This window comes from Festucalex cinctus, chromosome 2, assembly GCF_051991245.1.
Source record: "Festucalex cinctus isolate MCC-2025b chromosome 2, RoL_Fcin_1.0, whole genome shotgun sequence".
NCBI classification, from domain to species: Eukaryota; Metazoa; Chordata; class Actinopteri; order Syngnathiformes; family Syngnathidae; genus Festucalex; species Festucalex cinctus.
In genome coordinates this window covers 31,058,213-31,078,219 of record NC_135412.1, presented here as the reverse complement: position 1 = coordinate 31,078,219, position 20,007 = coordinate 31,058,213, and the positions used below count along the sequence as shown (strand labels likewise).

The 20,007-nt window shown below is 38.6% G+C and overlaps 3 protein-coding genes across 3 annotated transcripts; 1 reads left to right on the top strand and 2 right to left on the bottom strand.

The window, feature by feature from the left end:
* Positions 1–1,927: 1,927 nt before the first annotated feature.
* On the bottom strand, positions 1,928–15,698 carry ppih (peptidylprolyl isomerase H (cyclophilin H)). Its single transcript, XM_077515414.1, has 9 exons — positions 15,528–15,698; positions 6,704–6,768; positions 5,923–5,946; positions 5,782–5,826; positions 5,663–5,705; positions 2,842–2,934; positions 2,471–2,558; positions 2,341–2,381; positions 1,928–2,189 (listed from the first exon to the last, which is right to left on the bottom strand). Exons 1-9 carry the CDS (start codon positions 15,591–15,593, stop codon positions 2,121–2,123), a joined length of 534 nt encoding a protein of 177 aa, XP_077371540.1. The 5' UTR covers positions 15,594–15,698; the 3' UTR covers positions 1,928–2,120.
* On the top strand, positions 13,375–14,346 carry LOC144014980 (uncharacterized). Its single transcript, XM_077515278.1, has one exon. It carries the CDS (start codon positions 13,375–13,377, stop codon positions 14,344–14,346), a length of 972 nt encoding a protein of 323 aa, XP_077371404.1.
* Positions 15,699–16,684: 986 nt separating the features above from the next.
* On the bottom strand, positions 16,685–19,862 carry taf10 (TAF10 RNA polymerase II, TATA box binding protein (TBP)-associated factor). The gene is made up of 5 exons (XM_077514547.1): positions 19,328–19,862; positions 18,281–18,462; positions 17,935–17,999; positions 17,712–17,826; positions 16,685–16,990 (listed from the first exon to the last, which is right to left on the bottom strand). Exons 1-5 carry the CDS (start codon positions 19,464–19,466, stop codon positions 16,901–16,903), a joined length of 591 nt encoding a protein of 196 aa, XP_077370673.1. The 5' UTR covers positions 19,467–19,862; the 3' UTR covers positions 16,685–16,900.
* Between the last annotated feature and the right edge of the window lie 145 nt (positions 19,863–20,007).

Here is a 20,007-nt window from a genome sequence, read left to right as displayed (position 1 = left end):
CATATGAAATCCAAAGGCTAAAAAAATATTGGGTGTTTAGTTGATTCAACAGCAATGAAACATTTTGCCTTATATTTATTAATTTCTGTCATATGTCAAACATTTAAAATAATTATACTGAAGTTGAATGTATTTTACCCACAGCTGAGTATGGACATGATGAAAATGCTCCATTTATGTCTAGATTGCATTCCACCATGTCAAAGCCCACACTATGGAAATTCATCCATTTCATGGTACTTAGTCTTGAAAATGATACAGAACACACTTAAATCATTGGTTAAATGCAGAAATCAACAACAGGGAATCCAAAACTGGACGTCCAGTGTAGCACATAGCAGACAGACGCAGACTGGGCGTGAGAGAAGCCCACTGCAGCCCCCCCAATTGTGATGTTAATGCTCCACTGACACTGTTTATGAGCATTGGCCAATGTGTGAAGAGCTCCTTGTTCACGTTCTCCCACACAAAGATGGGTTTTCGCATTGACCTCAGAAAGCCTCCACATGAAGCCACCACTCCATCTCTTCACACACACAAAACGGGGGGGGGGGGTCCTTCCACCAGCCTCCATAAGAACAGTTCCCATCTAAAAGGATTCTTTTGTGCCAGTGGAACGAGGTCCAAGGCATAACAGCGAGAGCGTGGATGGGGGAGGGGGCCGAGCTTGGATTTGTATGGATGGCTGGGATAAGAAGGGGGAGACAAGTTCAGCAGAGGATTCCTCGTTCATTCTGCTTCATTTTAAGTGTTTGAAACACCATCACTGGATGATTGCTCATCAATTCACTTTCTTGTCCATTCCTTGCCATATATCCCTGATGTGAGATTCTCAATTCGGGTTGGTGGAAAGGGTGGGGGTGTGACTGACTGGCAATGGGGTTACTAAAGCACTGGGAACACAATGTTCTCGCAGTATAAACGTTACATTACAACCCGGTCTTGCCGTTCGCAAGGAATGAAACCTTGGAGTAAAATAAAACCGCCTGACTTACTATGAATTTAGGATAGAACATTTCGAAGTACAATATTTTAGATATCTTTTAAAAATATCTGACACCATTTTTGTGTTGTTTGTGTCTTATCGCACTATGTGCCAATGTAGGGGGAAAAAATAGGTTGTTTTAAACTTAAAGAAGCCAAACCAAAGAGGGTAGTATATTACTATTGCGCTTAACGGTCCCATCAATCTACTGTAAATATATCCTACACATAGCTATTCTCACTAAAAGTCAAGCGGTGGGCGTGTACCGCTTCCTTCCACCATATTTTTTGGAACGTCGCGGATCAAAGCCTAGACCAAAAAAAAAAAAAAGGAATTGAAGGAAAGCATGCCAGCCACCGGTCACGTACACGGACACCGTGAACTACCTTATAAATGCGAAGAGTTTGAACAACTAAAGGCATATGAATCAACGGAGGCAATCAACCAACTGTGTTGTGGATGGGTGTGTGAAGTGCAACGCATGACTGTGAATTTCAATGCGTTGATAGTAATGAGCTACGCTGTAGCTAGCTTAGCTTATATGCACTTATGGAAACAACAGTTGCGCTCATTAAAAATATACTGGAATAATGTTTTTGTATGTGTGCGCACTACAGAGGATATTAGTGCTGTCACTATCCAATATTTTTTGAATTGATTATTGATTATTCAATTGATTAAACGACTAATCTGATTCATTTTCATTTTGCATTAAAGAGTATGTGTACAATGTAAACATGCTTAGTAGGTGAAGAAAAGTTAAGGAAAACTAATTAACCTGTGATTTAGTGAAATCACCTTCATGTGCTCGGATCTTTGGAATGCGAGTGACTCGCTGTGACAAGTCACAACAACTCAATATTTTCAACCTCCTTTGACAGTTATGGTATCTTCACTCACAAATGCTGTAAATGTACAATTTTATTCACAGAGACACAAATGTCAACATGTATTTATTTATTTTTCGTCAAAAAGTAAAAAAAAAAAAAAATCATTTCCTGTTCATAAAACAAAGTTGGGCTGAATCTTCTTTGGGTTTTAAACAGTATGGAACTAGACAGTTATTAACATTATGCAGGGTCAACAAATCGGACATACTGCAACTTCATGCGCATAGAAGCACATCTCCTCCACTTCACATCTCTCCACACTGTGCAATGAGGATCGGGAGTTTGGGCTTGTTGTTGGGTCCCGTGGGAACATTCTGTTGGGGATTGGGATAAAGAATAGCTTTATACATACATACATACATACATATATATATATATATATATATACATATAATTAGGAAATAAAATAAATTTATCACACTCCTCATTCCATAATCGTGTGAATTTATATTGAATGTAAATTACCTCAATCTTTCTCATTATCAGCAATCCTTCCACAACTTTACCTGAAACAAGAACAAACAGAAATATTAAAGCAATAAGTATAATCTAAAGCTTTAAAAACAATTCCACATGATTTTGGATTCAGACTCACCAAAAACAACATGTTTTCCATCTAACCAGTCACATTTAGCACAGGTGATGAAAAACTGGCAGCCATTTGTCCCTGGGCCACTGTTTGCCTAAGAAGAATGATTACAGCACAATTTCATTTTTATTAGTTTCAGGCAATAACAAAAGCAGGACAGTCGGTGTGTCATCTTCCAAAAAAAAAAAAAAAACCATACATGGATAAAAAGGACATGTCCAGTTGACAATAGCATAATCTCAACAACACAAGAGCTGCAATGACTTTCTAGTACCTGTATGAATGAGCTCTAATTTACTGGGAAAAATGAAGGGCCCCAAAATTTAATTTTGCATAGCATGAGAAGGCTCTGATCAAAACTATAACAAATTACGTACCATGGACAGAAGACCAGGCATAGAATGCTTCATTCTGAAGTTTTCATCTGCAAATGGACCTCTGTAGATGCTGCAGATACCAGTACCGTCACCCTTGGAGAAACAATGCATACCATCAAACGGCCATCCAAGCAGTAATCCCATCACAAATAAAATGCAACTTCTTTGTCATGCCTACTACTGGAATATACGGCAGTGGGCAGTCCATCGGGAGTCTGTTTTGCTGACGAATGACAAATGATGAGAAACTTAAAATAAAAATGGCGGACTCATAAACAGACGTGGTTGTTGTCCATCTGTATAATCATCATTCACCGGGTCAAGTACAGAGATAATTCTCACAGACGGACGCCTGTTTTGCTGATGACTGAAGGAAGCACACGCTGCATGTCTCTAGTGTGTTGGTTCGTGTGTATTGCTTAAAGGTGCATGATGCAAGATTAGACTCAAATTTGTGTGTTAAAATAACCATATTTTTCACCCGCACGTTTTAAGAATTGTATAATGGAAAGGAGGCACGACTGTGGCACAATGACTGTTGCCCCTATTTTTCTGTAAAAGGAAAAAATGTTGGAGCGTTCGGGCCGGAATCTTTAACTGTGGCTCTGAGCATGACGTCATGCGCATGCACGCTATTGTCCCCGTTAGCTCTCGCGATTGTTCACGCAACTCCATGGACAGGACAGCCAATTCAAACTGGATTTAAAGAGACATGCACCCGATACGTCTCAATCCCTTGTGGAGACTCCACGGAAGACAAAGAGAAGTAAAAAACTTTCAGACCAGCGTCACGGGAGGACGCGGACAAATATAGGAGCAGCGTTCGTCAGGTGGAGAGAGCTAAGAGCTATCCTGGGGATGAAACGGGACCCACAGCTTGCTGACTTTTTGCTAAAAAGGTAAGACTTCGTAACGGAAATATGATAGGGTCTATTTATGATTAGCAGTGCAGAATAAAACTACCACATGGTCGCTAACTAATGTCTCCGCACTTGGGCATATATGATATTAGCAACGCACTGCTATCCTCAATGTCATCGGATTCACGGGAATGCACTATTTACGTTTGGAAGGTTGTAATTACGTAAACTTTTGTCACTCAAAATGACTTTCACATACAAAGTAACTTGAAGATGAATACGTTTCTTACCTCTGTAGACATTATTAAGCCTATGAAAAAGGCGGCGTGCTCCGTGTTTACGTTTGTTTGATTAACTTGGAGGTTTGCTCGTGCCCGAAAAGTCGTGCACGCTCCTGGCTGTGTGCACGTCGCTGGGGTCCATTCCACGTTTCGCCAGAGGGGTCGCAAATGTGCAAAAACAGAATCTTGCATCGTGCCTCTTTAAGACTGCATTGAATTTATGTGTGTTTGAGTGACTACTCCTGTATTCAATAAAGGATCTCTGCTGAGACTTGTTGCCGGCTATGATCGGCTAAGGAGGCTTTTTCCAATTAACTTTATTTAAACGACAAACAGTATACTCAACATGTTGAAAAATTGAATATATACACATTGTATACATACGATATAAACAACACAAAACACGGCAGGGAGGTTTCAAAGGATATAGAATGTAAGCTAAACATAAGGAGGCAGAACCAGCCGAATTAGTAAAGATGGCACGTCACTATTGAAAACAACACAAATCTACAATATTTGTTTGAGTGGAATATTTTATTTATGTGCATTTATTTCCATATAAATATTTATGGTTGTGGGTGAAATGATTTATTTCAAGAATATTTTGTAAGCAATTACTTCCGGTTTGGGTCACACAATTAGCCTACTTCCTGTTTGGGAATGTACGCAAATGTGAATGGTTTGTATTGTGGATTAACTTGGCAACAGTTGACTACTGGAAGTATCAGTGCTTATTTTCATTTTATTTTATTTTTTTACTTCACCCATTTACGCTAAAAGCCTCTAAAACCTATGGGTGACTTTAGAGTCACCCCCGAAAACCTCAAGTTTTCCTGGAAATTCCACAATATTAAAAAATAATCTCTACTCCTGAAACATACAGAAACATAATTCCAAAAACATTTCAGAGCTTACACCTGTGGCGTTCACACAAACCTAAGTTTATTATTATAAACTTTCAATATTTAAAAAAATAAATAAATATGGAGAATAAAATCGACAAACAACTGTGTCGTATCCATGGGTATACTTGTGTTTACCTTCAACACTGGAGCGCAGTTATAATAACCTCAGGGAATGGTAAATATCCGTCATCCAATCCGTTACAAAGCCGTTGAAATTTTCAACATCCTCATTGTCTACAAACATATTTCTTAACAATACAGCACATTCAACTCGTTACACTAATTCGAAGTTCTCCCGCACCGTCATCAATCGCGTAATTTATTTAATTAATACCGCGAATCTGCGTCAGCCATAAACGTTCGAATAAAATTCCAGGACATGCTATGAAGCCCACGTCACCCTCTCGTGTATATCCTGATGCATTTCATCGGCTAACAGACCGAGAATTGGTTGGTCCAAACAAAACAAAATGACCTATCCGCTCTCACGGCTTTAATGGTAGAAAGGCGTTCCCAGCCTTAATGGGTTAAAGGACTACTGATGTCAGTGATAGACGGTCCGTCAATACTGACATAATGCCCACCTTTGTGTGTCAGTATAAAAAGCATAGGTAAACTAACAGCGGGGCTGACAAACCACCGATTACAGGTTGGTTCGGCTTAAAAAAAAATGTCGGACTGATAATGACGGAAGGGGGTGCTAGACACTGATGAATAACAAATGGCGGACCGTCAAAATGATGTAAAATACCCGCCTCAGGGAATATATACTCACATTCACAAAGTCCCCTCCTTGGATCATAAAGTCTTTGATGACTCTGTAAATGAACAACGTAACGGGTATGTTATGAGAGACAATAAAGATTCCAAAGTATGACTTTATATTATTCATACCTGTGGAATGTGCAGCTCTTGAAACCAATGGGTACACCATCCCTCCTGTGAGACATATTTGTTTAATACCGCATTAAAGCTAGACCTGTTTGTTCACATTGTGAAACATCAGTAATAAAATTTACAGCAAATCTGTCTTACCGGAACTCTCCGGTGCAGAACTGCCTGCAAAATATGATGAACATTTAAGTAACTCAAGACTTATCCATTCACACATGGGCGACACAGTATCTAACAGGGATGCATCAATATCACTTTTTTTTTTTTTTTAACCTCAAGATTTGAGTGTGGGTGACTGGGCTTCCGAGCTCTGTACTTTCTGGATGGGAGCTACTTCCATCCCGCCCAAGCTGCATTCATCAACCATTTTGCAGAGGGTTGAATATGAGAACGTACATATGGACGTACAGTATCGGCACAGATACCAATATGGGTATTTTTGCATCCCCAGTATGTTGAATGGTAGTTTTGAACTCATTCAAACCCCAAAACAGGTAAAAACGTTTTTTTAATACTTTGTCCTTCACTCCCAAAAACATATTTACACATTTCGTTTTGTTTTTAATACAAGAGCATACAGAAGGCTTTGATGCAGCTTCTGACATGAAGAGATCACTTAAAGCAATGGTAGTTATTACAAAAAACGGCCAGTAGGTGACAGTAGAGTATAAGAGATCAGCCAGCGCCATGTTGCAACAAGCTCTTCTTGACAGTGTTTTCACCAGGAATGTGAATATTAATACAACTTGGCTATAGTCTAATGCTAATTTCTGCAAACATTCACAGACGAAAGCAACATGTGCTGTTCTAAGGCGGCCTTATGCCTTAATTAGTATTTACTTGTAATAAATCTGAAAGCTGGAAAAACTAAATTTCCAAAAAGGCACAATAAAGCGATGCCCAAATTAATATCGCAACATACCGGAAATTCTCTGCAGTCTTTGGCACGACATCAGCAAAAAGTTCGACTTTCATCCGCCCCACATCCTGAAACATAGTGAAGAAAATGTTGCGTAAGCAGCGGTCCAAAAAGTACTTCAACATAGAACAGTTGGACATGTGCATTCAAAAGTCAAAAGTTTCAAATTACGCATATGTTATCATAAATGTTAAGTTGAATTGAAATTTTAAGTCCAAGATCCTTAACTTTTTGTAAGCAGTTTACGTCAAAAGCTGAATTGGAAGTGGACTGCAGATAAACTGTGACAATTCAAGTTTCAATAAATGAGGAGATGTCATCTTGAGGTAAACAGACCTCAAGGCAGACCTCCTTGACAATAAAAGAAGGCGGTGCCAATGAGGCGTTTATTTCTCTCAACTTGTCACACAACTCCAAGACGAGAAGAGCTGTACAAACCCTAAAAGAAGGTCTGAGGAGCAACAAGGCTAGTGGATTTTGACTAGGGGTGTGAATTGCCTAGTACCTGACGATTAGCTTTGCATCACGATTCATAGGTCACGATTCGATTCGATACCGATTAATCCCGATATGAATTCATAATTTGATTGTTGTGATTTTTTTTTAATTCAGATTTAGAAAATACTAATCACTAAACGTGTACAGTGTAAGATTTGTATGAAAATGTATTATTTATTTATCTGAAAGTACAGTTGTATACAGGTTGTAATTTGTTTCATGTTTGAACAGCATTGAAATAAAATATTAAGGCTAAATGTCTATGGAGAGAAATTTGTGTCTTTATTTTCAATCAAACAAAAAAGGAATTTGCAATCAAAAAAAAATTTCAATCAAACAAAAAGGGGATTTGCAATCAAAAAAAAAATTCAATCAAACAAAAAGGGGATTTGCAACCTCAAATAAATTTTAATCAAACAAAAAAGGGTTTTCATATAAAATAAAAATTTGCAAACAAAAAAAAAAAAACATTTCAAACATGGATTTGTATTTTAATAAAATCTTTTGCAAGCATTTTTTTCTTTTTGTTTGCGAATCTCTCCGGTTCGAGTCCAGTCTCGGACCTTCCTGGGTGGAGTTTGCATGTTCTCCCCGTGCTCGCGTGGGTCTTCTCCGGGTACTCCGGTCTCCTCCGACATTCCAAAGACATGCATGGCAGGTTAATTGGGTACTCCGAATTGTCCCTAGGTGTGCGTGTGAGTGTGGATGGTTGTTCGTCTCTGTGTGCCCTGCGATTGGTTGGCAACCAGTCCAGGGTGTCCCCCGCCTACTGCCCAGAGCCAGCTGAGATAGGCACCAGCAGCCCCCGCGACCCTTGTGAGGAATAAGCGGTCAAGAAGATGGATGGATGTTTGCGAATCTGTTTTTTGGTTGCGAATCTGTTTTTTGGTTGCGGATCTGTTTTTTGATTGAAACCTGTTTTTTGTTTGCGAATCTGTTTTTTGGTTGCGAATCTGTTTTTTGGTTGCGGATCTGTTTTTTGATTGAAACCTGTTTTTTGGTTGCGAATCTTTTTCTGTGTTGTGTGGGCGGGGTCCTCCGTTCAACCGATGATAGAAGCCTTGTCATTGGTCAGCTTGGAAGCCGCTGCGACAACTTTCATTGGTCAGATAGGAATGGGGGTGTGACAATGTTCGTCTGACTATTTCCTGGTTCATTTTGTCCAGTCGCCGCCAGCATCGAGGTAAATATGACACCCCCCCCCCCCCCCACACACACACACACACACACACACTTCTAGTTTTCCGTTTTGTTTATCTGACATTTATCTAAAAGCAACCCTTGATCTATCGTTTATCCGGTGATTTGTTCTAACCATTACAATTAACGTAATCACTCACTCAGCATTGCTTAGCCATGTTAGCTAGCTAGGTAACTGATGGTCCGATACATGAGTCAGTCATGAAGCTATGTTGTTGGCAGTCAAAACACAAATATACGGCTAATTTGGGATAGCTGTTAGGATGAAGTTTTGTTGTTTTTTTTTATACTCATAAAGAAACCTTTGCATTTGTTTCACATACAGGCAGGGCTGGGAATCGAATTTATTTACACTAGCTGCTTCCCCTAAATCTTGGATGTTTGAAGTAGAGATTAAATTCGTGATAATTCTGTGATTATTATTTATTGGTCCTGGTTGTTTACTGTACGAGTCAGGTTGAAAAAGAGGGGGAACTCATGCACCGTCAAAGCGGTGACACTGCTAATACTAGGATCCAGGCCACGTAACCGTTTGATTTTGGTTAGTCTAGTCATGAATCGTGATGTTTTGTTGGTACGAGAAACGGCCCAAATAAACGGCCTGCTGAGATAGCTGTTATTATGCTTATTCATGATTATTTTATTACATTACATCATTACATTAATAAAATGCTAATTATTAATCACTTATGAGAAGTTCTGGTCATTGAAATAAGTAGCCTCTGCTACATTTATTATGTCTTGGGTGTTTGAAATACAGAGGAAGTGACAAATTACGTAATATAAATACATTTAGTTCCTGTGATTGTTTCATTGTAGTTTTCCTGTTTCAATAATGTTCAAAACATGTGTCAAACATAACTTTGTCAGAATTTTTTTTTTTTACATGTTTGGTACTTAATTCAAGCACACTTTTCTTTACTTTTTAGATGCAGAAGATGAAGTTGGTGGTTGGTCACCTCTCTTCATGAGGTGATGCTGTGGATAACTGAGCAGGGCCACAAGCACCTGCTTATGTCAGACAGAGAGCAATTTAAAATATCAATAAACTTTGACCACAATTGTGAGGTACAAATGCCAGGTCACACATTATGTTACCCCCTGCACAAACACCATTACATTTCCAACTGCTCATATGAGTGATTACCATTCCTTTAAATCACATCTACTGACTGCTATCACCTTTGATGCCAGATTTGACACAGTGTAATTGAAAGGGCAAAAAAAAAAAAAAAATCACATCCATTTCATTTTTTTTTGAGTAATTACAGGCTGTTCCTACCAAAATGTTTGTTTTAAGTTTAACAGTTCATTTTCTGAGCTTTCTTGATTTCTTGTTGGCAGGCCAATCATTTCTTGAGAAAATTGTCTGTATAAAATCTATAAAATGCTGAATAATTGACTGGTTGTTAGTTCATATGCACGCTTTTTTTTTATGAAATAAAAGTCGAACTGTTTTACACAGGAATTTATTTTCATTTTTTACATAAATTTAAATGACCCTTTGGGCCGCGAGACACTAGCACTAGAAGCAACATTGAAAGTCTGCAAATAAATGACGCGACCAAAACTCAAGGACTCCTTGTTTGGATTGATTTGCCGTAAAGCAACAAGTCTTTCCTCAGGTAAACGACAGTGGATGTCAGGTATAACGATTCCGTGTTCACCATGATGGTCTCTTCGTGTCTCTTCAGCTTGCTGGATCTGTAATATCAAATACATTTATGAAAGCTACAGTAACTCCAAGAACTTTTACTCATATAAAGTTTTTTCCTCTGGTTATGTACGCTTTTACCAGCAATAAAACTGCCCTGGCCTGCTCCTCTTACAGTAAACATGCATCTCGCTATGTCTACATTTTCTACCCCTTGGTCTGCTCGCACTCTAAAAGAAAAAATCTAGTCAGTGTAATTGCAAAAGTACACCTACAACTCAGATTCCCCTTCTGTTTCAATCTGACTCATACAGTAAACAACCAGGACCAATAAATAAGAAGAATTAAAGAATTATCACGAATTTAATCTCTACTTCAAACATCCAAGATTTGCCAACATAGCTTCATGACTGACTCATGTATCGGACCATCAGTTACCTAGCTAGCTAACATGGCTAAGCAATGCTGAGTGAGTGATTACGTTAATTGTAATGGTTAGAACAAATCACCGGATAAACGATAGATCAAGGGTTGCTTTTAGATAAATGTCAGATAAACAAAACGGAAAACTAGAAGTGTGTGTGTGTGTGTGTGTGTGTGTGTGTGTGTGGGGGTGGGGGGGGGGGGGGGGGGGGGGGTCATATTTACCTCGATGCTGGCGGCGACTGGACAAAATGAACCAGGAAATAGTCAGACGAACATTGTCACACCCCCATTCCTATCTGACCAATGAAAGTTGTCGCAGCGGCTTCCAAGCTGACCAATGACAAGGCTTCTATCATCGGTTGAACGGAGGACCCCGCCCACACAACACAGAAAAAGATTCGCAACCAAAAAACAGGTTTCAATCAAAAAACAGATCCGCAACCAAAAAACAGATTCGCAACCAAAACGAAAAAAATGCTTGCAAAAGATTTTATTAAAATACAAATCCATGTTTGAAATGTTTTTTTTTTTGTTTGCAAATTTTTATTTTATATGAAAACCCTTTTTTGTTTGATTAAAATTTATTTGAGGTTGCAAATCCCCTTTTTGTTTGATTGAATTTTTTTTTGGATTGCAAATCCCCTTTTTGTTTGATTGAAATTTTTTTTGATTGCAAATTCCTTTTTTGTTTGATTGAAAATAAAGACACAAATTTCTCTCCATAAATGTCCCATTAATATAACATTCTTTCATGCTTAAGGTGAACCATAAGACATCCATCCATCCATTTTCTTGACCGCTTATTCCTCACAAGGGTCGCGGGGGCTGCAGGCGCCTATCTCAGCTGGCTCTGGGCAGTAGGCGGGGGACACCCTGGACTGGTTGCCAACCAATCGCAGGGCACACAGAGACGAACAACCATCCACACTCACACGCACACCTAGGGACAATTCGGAGCGCCCAATTAACCTGCCATGCATGTCTTTGGAATGTGGGAGGAGACCGGAGTACCCGGAGAAGACCCACGCGGGCACGGGGAGAACATGCAAACTCCACCCAGGAAGGTCCGAGCCTGGACTCGAACCGGAGACCTCAGAACTGGGAAGCGGACGTGCTAACCACTCGACTACCGTGCCGCCTACCATAAGACATTTTGATGAATATTTTTCCATCAAAAATGGATGTTTGAAAATCGATTCGGCCTCCTATTGAATCGATTCGAGAATTGCGCGATGTAATATCGCGATATATTGCCGAATAAATTTTTTTTAACACCCCTAATGTTGACTGGAATTCACAAGACAGCAAGCAGGTGGTTAATATTTTATCAGATTTTGTAACTGCATTGTGTCAAGCAGCAGAACTTGCTTTGCTAGTTGTCACTTGCAGCTGAAACTCGATTCTGGAAAGTCCGGTTATTTGTGTTCTTTAGGGATGAACAATTTAGAAAATTAATCTTATGGCAATTATTAACAGATGAATGAGGTATATTATTTTTTTTTTTTTTATGTTTAAACAACACCAAATAAACAGCAGCTAAGCAAAATTACATGAGTGAGCTAGCATTGTAGTCACCAATGTTTTGTAACAGCTATGTCTTAGGCGCTAATGCGAAGGGCTACTAGTGTGATATAAACTTATGAGGCTACTTCAGTTTTAACTTCATATTATCAATTAGATTATTCATACTATGACTGCAAATAGCAACTTAAAACTTAGGGTTGGGTTTAAAAATATCAAATAATGTTGAATCGCTCTTCCTTTTCAAGCCCAATTGATATTGATTCATAAAACCATGAATTGATTATTTTAATATCTCATTTTCCCAGAAATTCCTAAGAAAATAGAATTGTAAAGGACAAACTTATTTCTTGAAATTTGCTGTTCAGACAAATTTTAAAGTATTTTCTTACATCTATGAAAGACCTGACTTATTGCACTTTAAGCCAATTCAGAATATTTTTAATTTATAATTAGAATTATTGAATTAGAATTATGAAACTATTTTCATCTCATCCTTGCTGATGTCAATGTTTGTGGAAACTTTCATTAACAAACTAAATCATTTGACCAATTACTGCCTCAGCAAAATTTAATTAGGAATTTAATATTTGTGGACTTTTTAATCATTCATATCCTTGATATATAAGAAGAATTGATGTTCCATAATTAATCAATACTGGATTGAAATGAGTCCAGGCTCCGGCCTTCCTGGGTGGAGTTTGTATGTTCTCCCCGTGCCCGCGTGGGTCTTCTCCGGGTACTCCGGTCTCCTCCCACATTCCAAAGACATGCATGGCAGGTTAATTGGGCGCTCCGAATTGTCCCTAGGTGTGCGTGTGAGTGTGGATGGTTGTTCGTCTCTGTGTGCCCTGCGATTGGCTGACAACCAGTCCAGGGTGTCCCCCGCCCACTGCCCAGAGCCAGCTGAGATAGGCGCCAGCACCCCCCGCGACCCTTGTGAGGAATAAGCGGTCAAGAAAATGGATGGATGGATGGATGGATTGAAATGAAGTGAATCAAATCGGAAAAAAATCTAAATCAAATTGAGGAAATTAGAAATCGATACAGAGCCCTATTAAAACTAACTACTTTATTGTTTTTGTTTTTTTCCATGAACTGATTGGGATTCAGTTATGGGTTTGGTCCATAACATGCCACAAAACTGACAACAAATGTTGATCATTGTTTTCCAAAGTAATAGCAGATGTTTGAAAATGTCATTTTGATTAGTCTGCATACATGGAGAAATCAGTGCTTGTCGAGAGGTTAAAATCAACTAATTTGCTATCCGATTAATAATTTTTTAAAAAAAATAGAATTTCCTGGAGCATCTTGAGCACATCACTGTGGTGAAGTCACATCGTCGAAGGTCCTTGAAAACTAGCCATCGACAATGCTGACCATCATCGAGAAATGGGAAGACACCGGCCGCCACGCAGGCTACACGACAGATTATATGATACTTCTGCTGTCCAAGCTGGCGTTGGACATCTGCAAGTTCTGCTTGTACACACACAATCATGTGCTAACTTCCTGGCTGGGCATGTGCGGCCTGTCCGTCATCCTGGCTGACCTCGTGGTGGCATTGCACATGGTCACCTTGTGGTTACTTGGATCTGAAGAGACAGCAGCCTCCCTTTGCTCATTTTTGGCTATTACCTCAGAAATATACGGAGCTTTGCCGCTGCCCATGGTTTGTCTGTGTTTGTTGCACTATTGGTTAGAAGTCAAGGTAGTCAAGAACATAACAGCGACCATGCTAATGTGGATGTTTGCAGCTCTGTATGCCAGTCGTTCTGTAAAAGTAGTGCTGATGGGGCAGAGGACCGCAAACGATAAAACGGTTCTGGTGTGTGAGGTGCAGGATGCTGCACTGCTCACCTACATTGGTTTGGGTCTTTTTGGCCTCTGGGTTTGTTCGATGCTGCCCTTCTGCTCACAGGTTCTACGATGGAGGAGTTGTGCTGAGAGGATGTTTGAAGCAAGGTACAAACAAGAGAACCCACGGACAGCGCCCGAGGAGATTGATGTAGCAGAGATGGCGCAATCTCCGCTATGGTTCAGCCTAGTTTTTGGCTTTGGTACATTATGGATGCCTTATGTATTTTTAATCACAGCCAGTCTGGTTCTCGGCTTCTGTGTACCTGCATTTCTTGGAGTGAACATTGTGTGGTTGGAGTGTGCCAACAGTGTCATGGTAGGGGTATCGTTCAGGTTAAAGCGCTGTATACAAAGGCCAAGAGTGCCAGAAAATGTGTGCTCATCATGGGACGTAAACTGGGATTTGAGCAAAGGTGCACCATCCTCAGTGTTAAACACATCCCCGGAAAAAGCTAATACACCCTTCTATGTCCATTCCATCTAATACAGATGAACCTCACAGTTTCAATTCAGTTTTCAAAACACCATTGCCAGTTGACATTACTAGTAATTCTATTTGAGATAGTTAATTCCAGACCAGAATAAATAATAAATAAATAGAAATGCCATTAATCCATAACAGGTTCCCCCACAAAAAAAATAAATAAATAAATAAATAACAAAAAAAAAGTTGCATCAATTAATAAATTGACACTGTGCTGGTATTAAGGTTTTTAATGATCATACTACTCTTAACAACACTGCTTAATTCTTTCCAATGCAGTACTTTAACCATATTCTTAATCGATACTTTTGATTTTTGATTTTTTTTTCTTCCGAAAAACCCCAAAACAAAAATAGTGTTGTTGTTTTTTGTAAATACAAATTGTCTTATACAGCGACAAAAATAAAATCAATAATTTACAGAAAAAAGTGTGTTGGAGACTTATAACAGACATTGGTTTTAGTCATGTACTGAATATTTTTGCTTAAATAGCTATAAAAATGAAACTGTGCAAATAAGCATATACTTCATTAAACAAGTTATTAAATCTTTATTAGGCGTGTGTATACGTAAGTAATTTGACAATTTCTGGCCCAGCGTAGTAACAAACAAAATAAGAAATGTATAGGTTTTATCTTTGCATGACAGTTTCATACATTTATTTGTTTTTGCTTGATTATGTATTGAAATACGCAATAAACTTGGTACATTATTGACCAGTATTTGTTAAGTGACTTACTTTTAGTGTACTTTGAGTGGGAAAACAAACGTCAGACGTGATAAGCGTCAGTGTCAATGAATTTGCAACTTTAAAAAAAAAAAAAAAAAAAAATGGTATCATATGAGATCCTTTTTTTTTTTCTTTTTTTTTTTTAAGTGATAGAAATGTCGCTCATCCCTTCACGAGGGGGATATTCGTTGATGCATGTTTGACGGCGATAAGATCGATATATGTTGCTTATTTGATTGTTATATTCATTTTTTAAATTACGAATGACGAAACATGGTGAATTTTACTTTAATTATTTATTTATGTGTTTATTTTTATTTTTTTGTTCTTTTCAAGTAACGACACAACCAAAAATTGAATGAGTGATCATGCACGTTAGCTTTCTGTCAGCAATTGTGAGTCTCTAATGTTGGTTGTGGACAAGCGTTAAGAAAGCCTTTCTCCAACTCACCTGTCCTCCGATTGTAATGTCGAAGAAAACGATAGGATTGTTGGGGTTTGTCGCTTGAACAGACATTAATCCGCACTCTTCTTGTTTTAGGAGGCAAATAAAGAAACGCTAGACAAGTTTGAAGAACCGGAAACACGTACGGAACCTCGGGCAAGTCCTTTTACGGCAAGAAGTTAGGGAAAAACAAGGCTGGCGAAAACGCGTATTTTTTAGGTTAGTTGAAGCGAATGGACAATTTTCATTTGAAGTGTTAAATATTTGTCCTATACATTTTGGGCAACTTCATTTTTCTAATGTACAATTAATAACTTTATTAAATACATTTTGCCGCTTGCTGTCGACTGACTGCGAACTTCCCATGACTAAACCCAGCAAACAGGTGAGCCGTGATAGGTTGTTACCTGAGCATCAGTGTGTGAATGTTCAGTCCAGAGCAAGTGGCAAAATGTGTTTTAAATTATATTAATTGTACATGAAAAATAATATTAATTAAATTATTATAGACGAAAGAAAATAACTTACTGATGAAAATGATGCTTCCACTTTGTATTGTAAGTCGTGTGAAAGTGTAATGACTGGCATTCTTAATAGTATTGAATACAGCAAGATTGATTGGAAAGTATATGAAGAAAAAAGGTTACACATTTTGGTGAAGACTTAAAAGGTGAAACTAAAATAAAAAAATCCAGCTGGCAGCAAATAAGTGGGTACATCTGCCTCATAATTTTGCATGCTACCCACATGGTTGCCTGGGTTTTTTTTCCCCTGGCAATCTGGTTTCCTCCCACACTCCAAAAGCTTGCATGTTAGGTTCCTTGAGGACTACAAATCATCCTTGTGTGTGAATGGTTATTTGTGAAATGTGATTGACTGGCGACCAGTCTATGGTGTACATTGACTCTTGCTTGCTCATTCAGCTGGAATAGGTTCAAGGGACCCTAATGAGGATAAGCAGTATCACGATACAAATTGCATACATGGATGAACGAATGGAAATCCCAAATCGTGAATCACTAAATCACAAATATCACCATTTATTAAAACCACCTCTCAAATATTGTACAGAATCATACTTTGAGTACTGTACTCCCAAATTGACCTCGATTTTTTTTAAATCCAATTTTGAACAATGCAAACACTGATCACAGATACCCAGATTTATCTTTAGGGTTTTATTTATACAATAAAACACGTTCACAAAGAAAATTCATGAGTGGGACCATAATAATAATCAATTACTTCAAAATGTGTCAAAGCTGCATCAAAGCATTATGATTGAAAATGAGCATGGCGACAAAGTAGTTGGTTAGCCAGGAATTACAACTAGATAAAGCAGAAAAAAGGAAAATAAAATAAAATAAAATCCACACATTCTATGTAAAGTAGTAGGGCTTCTTGACATTGATGCCATATTCTGATAAAGCAGGGGCCAGGTCCTCCATTGTCAAAGTGTACTTCTTATCCTATAAATCAACAGGACAAAACATTAAAACAACCTGAAATTATTGGGAACAAAACCTTAGCAGACTTTCCGTCCACCCATTTTTATTCAAATTTTCAAGGAGTGCAAAAATAAAACTAAATTGAAAGCTAGGAATTCAAAAAAAAAAAAAAAAAAAAAAAAAGAAAAGTCCCAAAATTTACCAAAAAAAAAGAAAAAAAAAAAGAAAAAAGAAAAAAAAAAGTATGCTTTGAGTGGGTGGATTTGGAAGTGTATCAAAAAAGAAAAAAAAAAGTAAAATTCGAATTTTGGCTTTGGAAACAGGTTTTGCGAATAAACGATGACAAGACAGGACACACGTCACACATTTTGACTGCATATTACGTCACATACGTTTGTAGTCACAAAGCAATGGCGGACAATAAAGTAAGGTATGTTTGAAAGGATAACAAAACATAAATCTTTTGGCACAGTCGCTTCCTGTTATTCTTCTTGTTTTAAATTACTGGTGGGTCACATCCCTATGGTGCATACTGCTACCTACAGCATAGGAGTCCCCTCTCAATATTCGCACAAAAGAACAGATAGAAACGGGCTTAAAGTCGCATGTCCGTTTTGCACATTTTCAGTGAATTTGCTTCAAAAATTCAAAACAGCTGGATGGAAACCCAGTTAATGGCTGTGTGCACATAAACTCATATTTAATGGACATGTGGAAATGGGAGAAAAAGAGAGAAATAGACCTTTGTCTTGCTCCTTGAGCTTCCCGATGCAGTCCCCTTCATTTTGCAGTACTGCAGCGCGTCATTGGCGATATCTGAAATGAATTTCTGCGAGGCGAGGGAAATCAAACGGATTCTAAAAAATAAACAAAAAAAAATACAAGATTTGACTATGCTTACAACTTGATATACTGTAACTGTTCCACACTGAAGTTTTTAACAGGACCCAGAATCAAATACATACATTCTTGGATCAGATGCTTCAAAGCCAGCCCGGTTGAGGTAGTAGCCTGTCACTGCATCAGGAATCTGACAAAACGAAGGGGGAAAAAAAAAAAAAAAAAAAAGGTCAAATCAAAATCCACATTTGAAGAAAAAAAGATTAATATCTCAAAAGGACAATTTGTGTCAAAACCGTAACAAGTCAGATGTCAATCAGCTTTACTCACTGGATTGTGTGCAACTTCAGAGAATGAAAAATTGGGAAATTAGCTTAATGAACATCAGCAGTCAAATTACAAATGGTGTGTTACTTTTATATGCTTGTGTTGCAATCGGTGTAGTACGGAGGCCGAGAAAGCGAGACTTGCCGTGGGAGTGTACTCTTCCAGCTGCATGACGAAGTCAGCCAGTGGGGTTGTGGAGACGGCTGGCTTTATGTCTCCGTTAGTGATGCCTCCTGGAACATAAACTCCATTGGGTACAGAAGAGTCTGATGATGATGACGACGATGACGATGATGATGTCGTCACCATAGGGGCTGTGGTGGAAGCTGCAAGACAGGTGACTTATTAACAAACCTAAAAAAGGGTATTTTGGACAAAGGTAATTCCTTGCCGATTCGCAAATAACCTAATTGTGATTTATTTATTTTTTTCCTGAAAAACATAAAAACTAGTGGTGGCCACCAGCTGATAGCCAGTCGGTTTAACGTTTTGATTTCAGAATGTGATGAAATGTCATTTGACTATTATAACAATTTGCCTGGTTTGTAGGCGAGTCACAGGCAAAAGCAATACAATATGCAATTTGTTTTCACTGTGTAAAGGAAGCATTTGCATTGTGAAAATTTTACAAATGTTGGGAATTTTTAATTGGGTGGAAGTTCACAACACAGTTCCAACCAACACAGTGAGCTTGCCATTCAATGAAAGATAAAGAGTGGTTGGTTTACGATATAACATACATACAGTGGGATCTTAACAGCATTTCTTTAGTGGCAGAACAAAATGAAAACGTCTTGAAATGACAGAAGGGGGTGAAGCCAGGCAGGAAATAGAGCCGTTCACGGCAAAATAACGCTAGGAAAGTCGCCGGTCACGGCAAAATATCCTATGCCTATTTAAACAATGTTTAATTTTTTTTTTAATTTTTTTAATGGTGGCAGGGGGCATTATTAAGGAGACAAAATATAAGAAACATCTATCTGTACGATGCGTACTGTGACGTGAGGTTGTACACCACCACAAAAGATATTACTAAATGAATGCCTATACGTTTATACATACGTAGATTGGATGAAGTGTGCAAATGTACCTACCTAACGTTGTGACCATTGATCCAAAGTTAAGTTTAAAAAGACAAACAAACAAAAAACAAAAAAAACATTCGGTACCAGAGTTCCAGAATTGCCTTACCATTGCTACCGGCCGCAGGGATGTTGCCGACGTTGCTCGTCGAATTCTCATTTGCGATACAGTTACTTGAAGTTAAAGATGTCGTGGCGTTAGACGAAGATCCGGTGGTGACAGACTGATTAGCGCTGTCAACATTCATGGCGAAGCTCTTCAAGTTCTCGCAGTTTTGAGAAACAACTTGACGGCTAGCTAACGCTCGAAACCCAGCCAGTAGCTCTTTGATGAGTAGTTGGGAGGAAAAAAAAAAAAGGCTGCTAAACCCACAGGTGCGGCTGTATGATTTCTTAGAAAGACATTTGTGGCTTAATAAGGTCTCGCTCGCGCCACTTAAGCAGCTTGTAAAACGAAACAAAATGCGGAGTCACGAGCTAGCTAACATCACAACGGATGTTTGTAGCTAACCTAGACTTGCGAGCGCTGCTCACGCTGTTTAACAAATGGCGTCATGTGACCTTCGTTGTACGAATGTGACGATGTGAGTCGGAAATACCCGAATTCGATGGGACATTCAATGTAATCTTTTATTTCAATTTACTCGCAGTTACTTTATATTACCTGAATTATTCTCATGGAATAATGGCTTTGCTTATTAGCCTACTACTGGTCGCAACAAATGTTGATACGTAGTGCCCTGTCGTTTTCAGTTGGTTTGTTTTGACCAAGCGTATACAGTTTAAGCA

Excerpts from the sequence above, each read along its gene's own strand:
- LOC144014980 (XM_077515278.1), top strand. The coding sequence starts at position 13,375 with ATGCTGACCATCATCGAGAAATGGGAAGACACCGGCCGCCACGCAGGC.
- ppih (XM_077515414.1), bottom strand. The coding sequence starts at position 15,593 with ATGTCTGTTCAAGCGACAAACCCCAACAATCCTATCGTTTTCTTCGAC. Across the intron at positions 5,827-5,922 it reads TTCTGCACCGGAGAGTTCCG|GAGGGATGGTGTACCCATTG; the intron begins GTAAGACAGATT and ends TATGTCTCACAG. Across the intron at positions 2,382-2,470 it reads TGGAAAACATGTTGTTTTTG|GTAAAGTTGTGGAAGGATTG; the intron begins GTGAGTCTGAAT and ends TTCTTGTTTCAG.
- taf10 (XM_077514547.1), bottom strand. The coding sequence starts at position 19,466 with ATGAATGTTGACAGCGCTAATCAGTCTGTCACCACCGGATCTTCGTCT. Across the intron at positions 18,000-18,280 it reads TGGAAGAGTACACTCCCACG|ATTCCTGATGCAGTGACAGG; the intron begins GCAAGTCTCGCT and ends TCGTTTTGTCAG. Across the intron at positions 17,827-17,934 it reads GAAGCATCTGATCCAAGAAT|AATCCGTTTGATTTCCCTCG; the intron begins GTATGTATTTGA and ends TTTATTTTTTAG.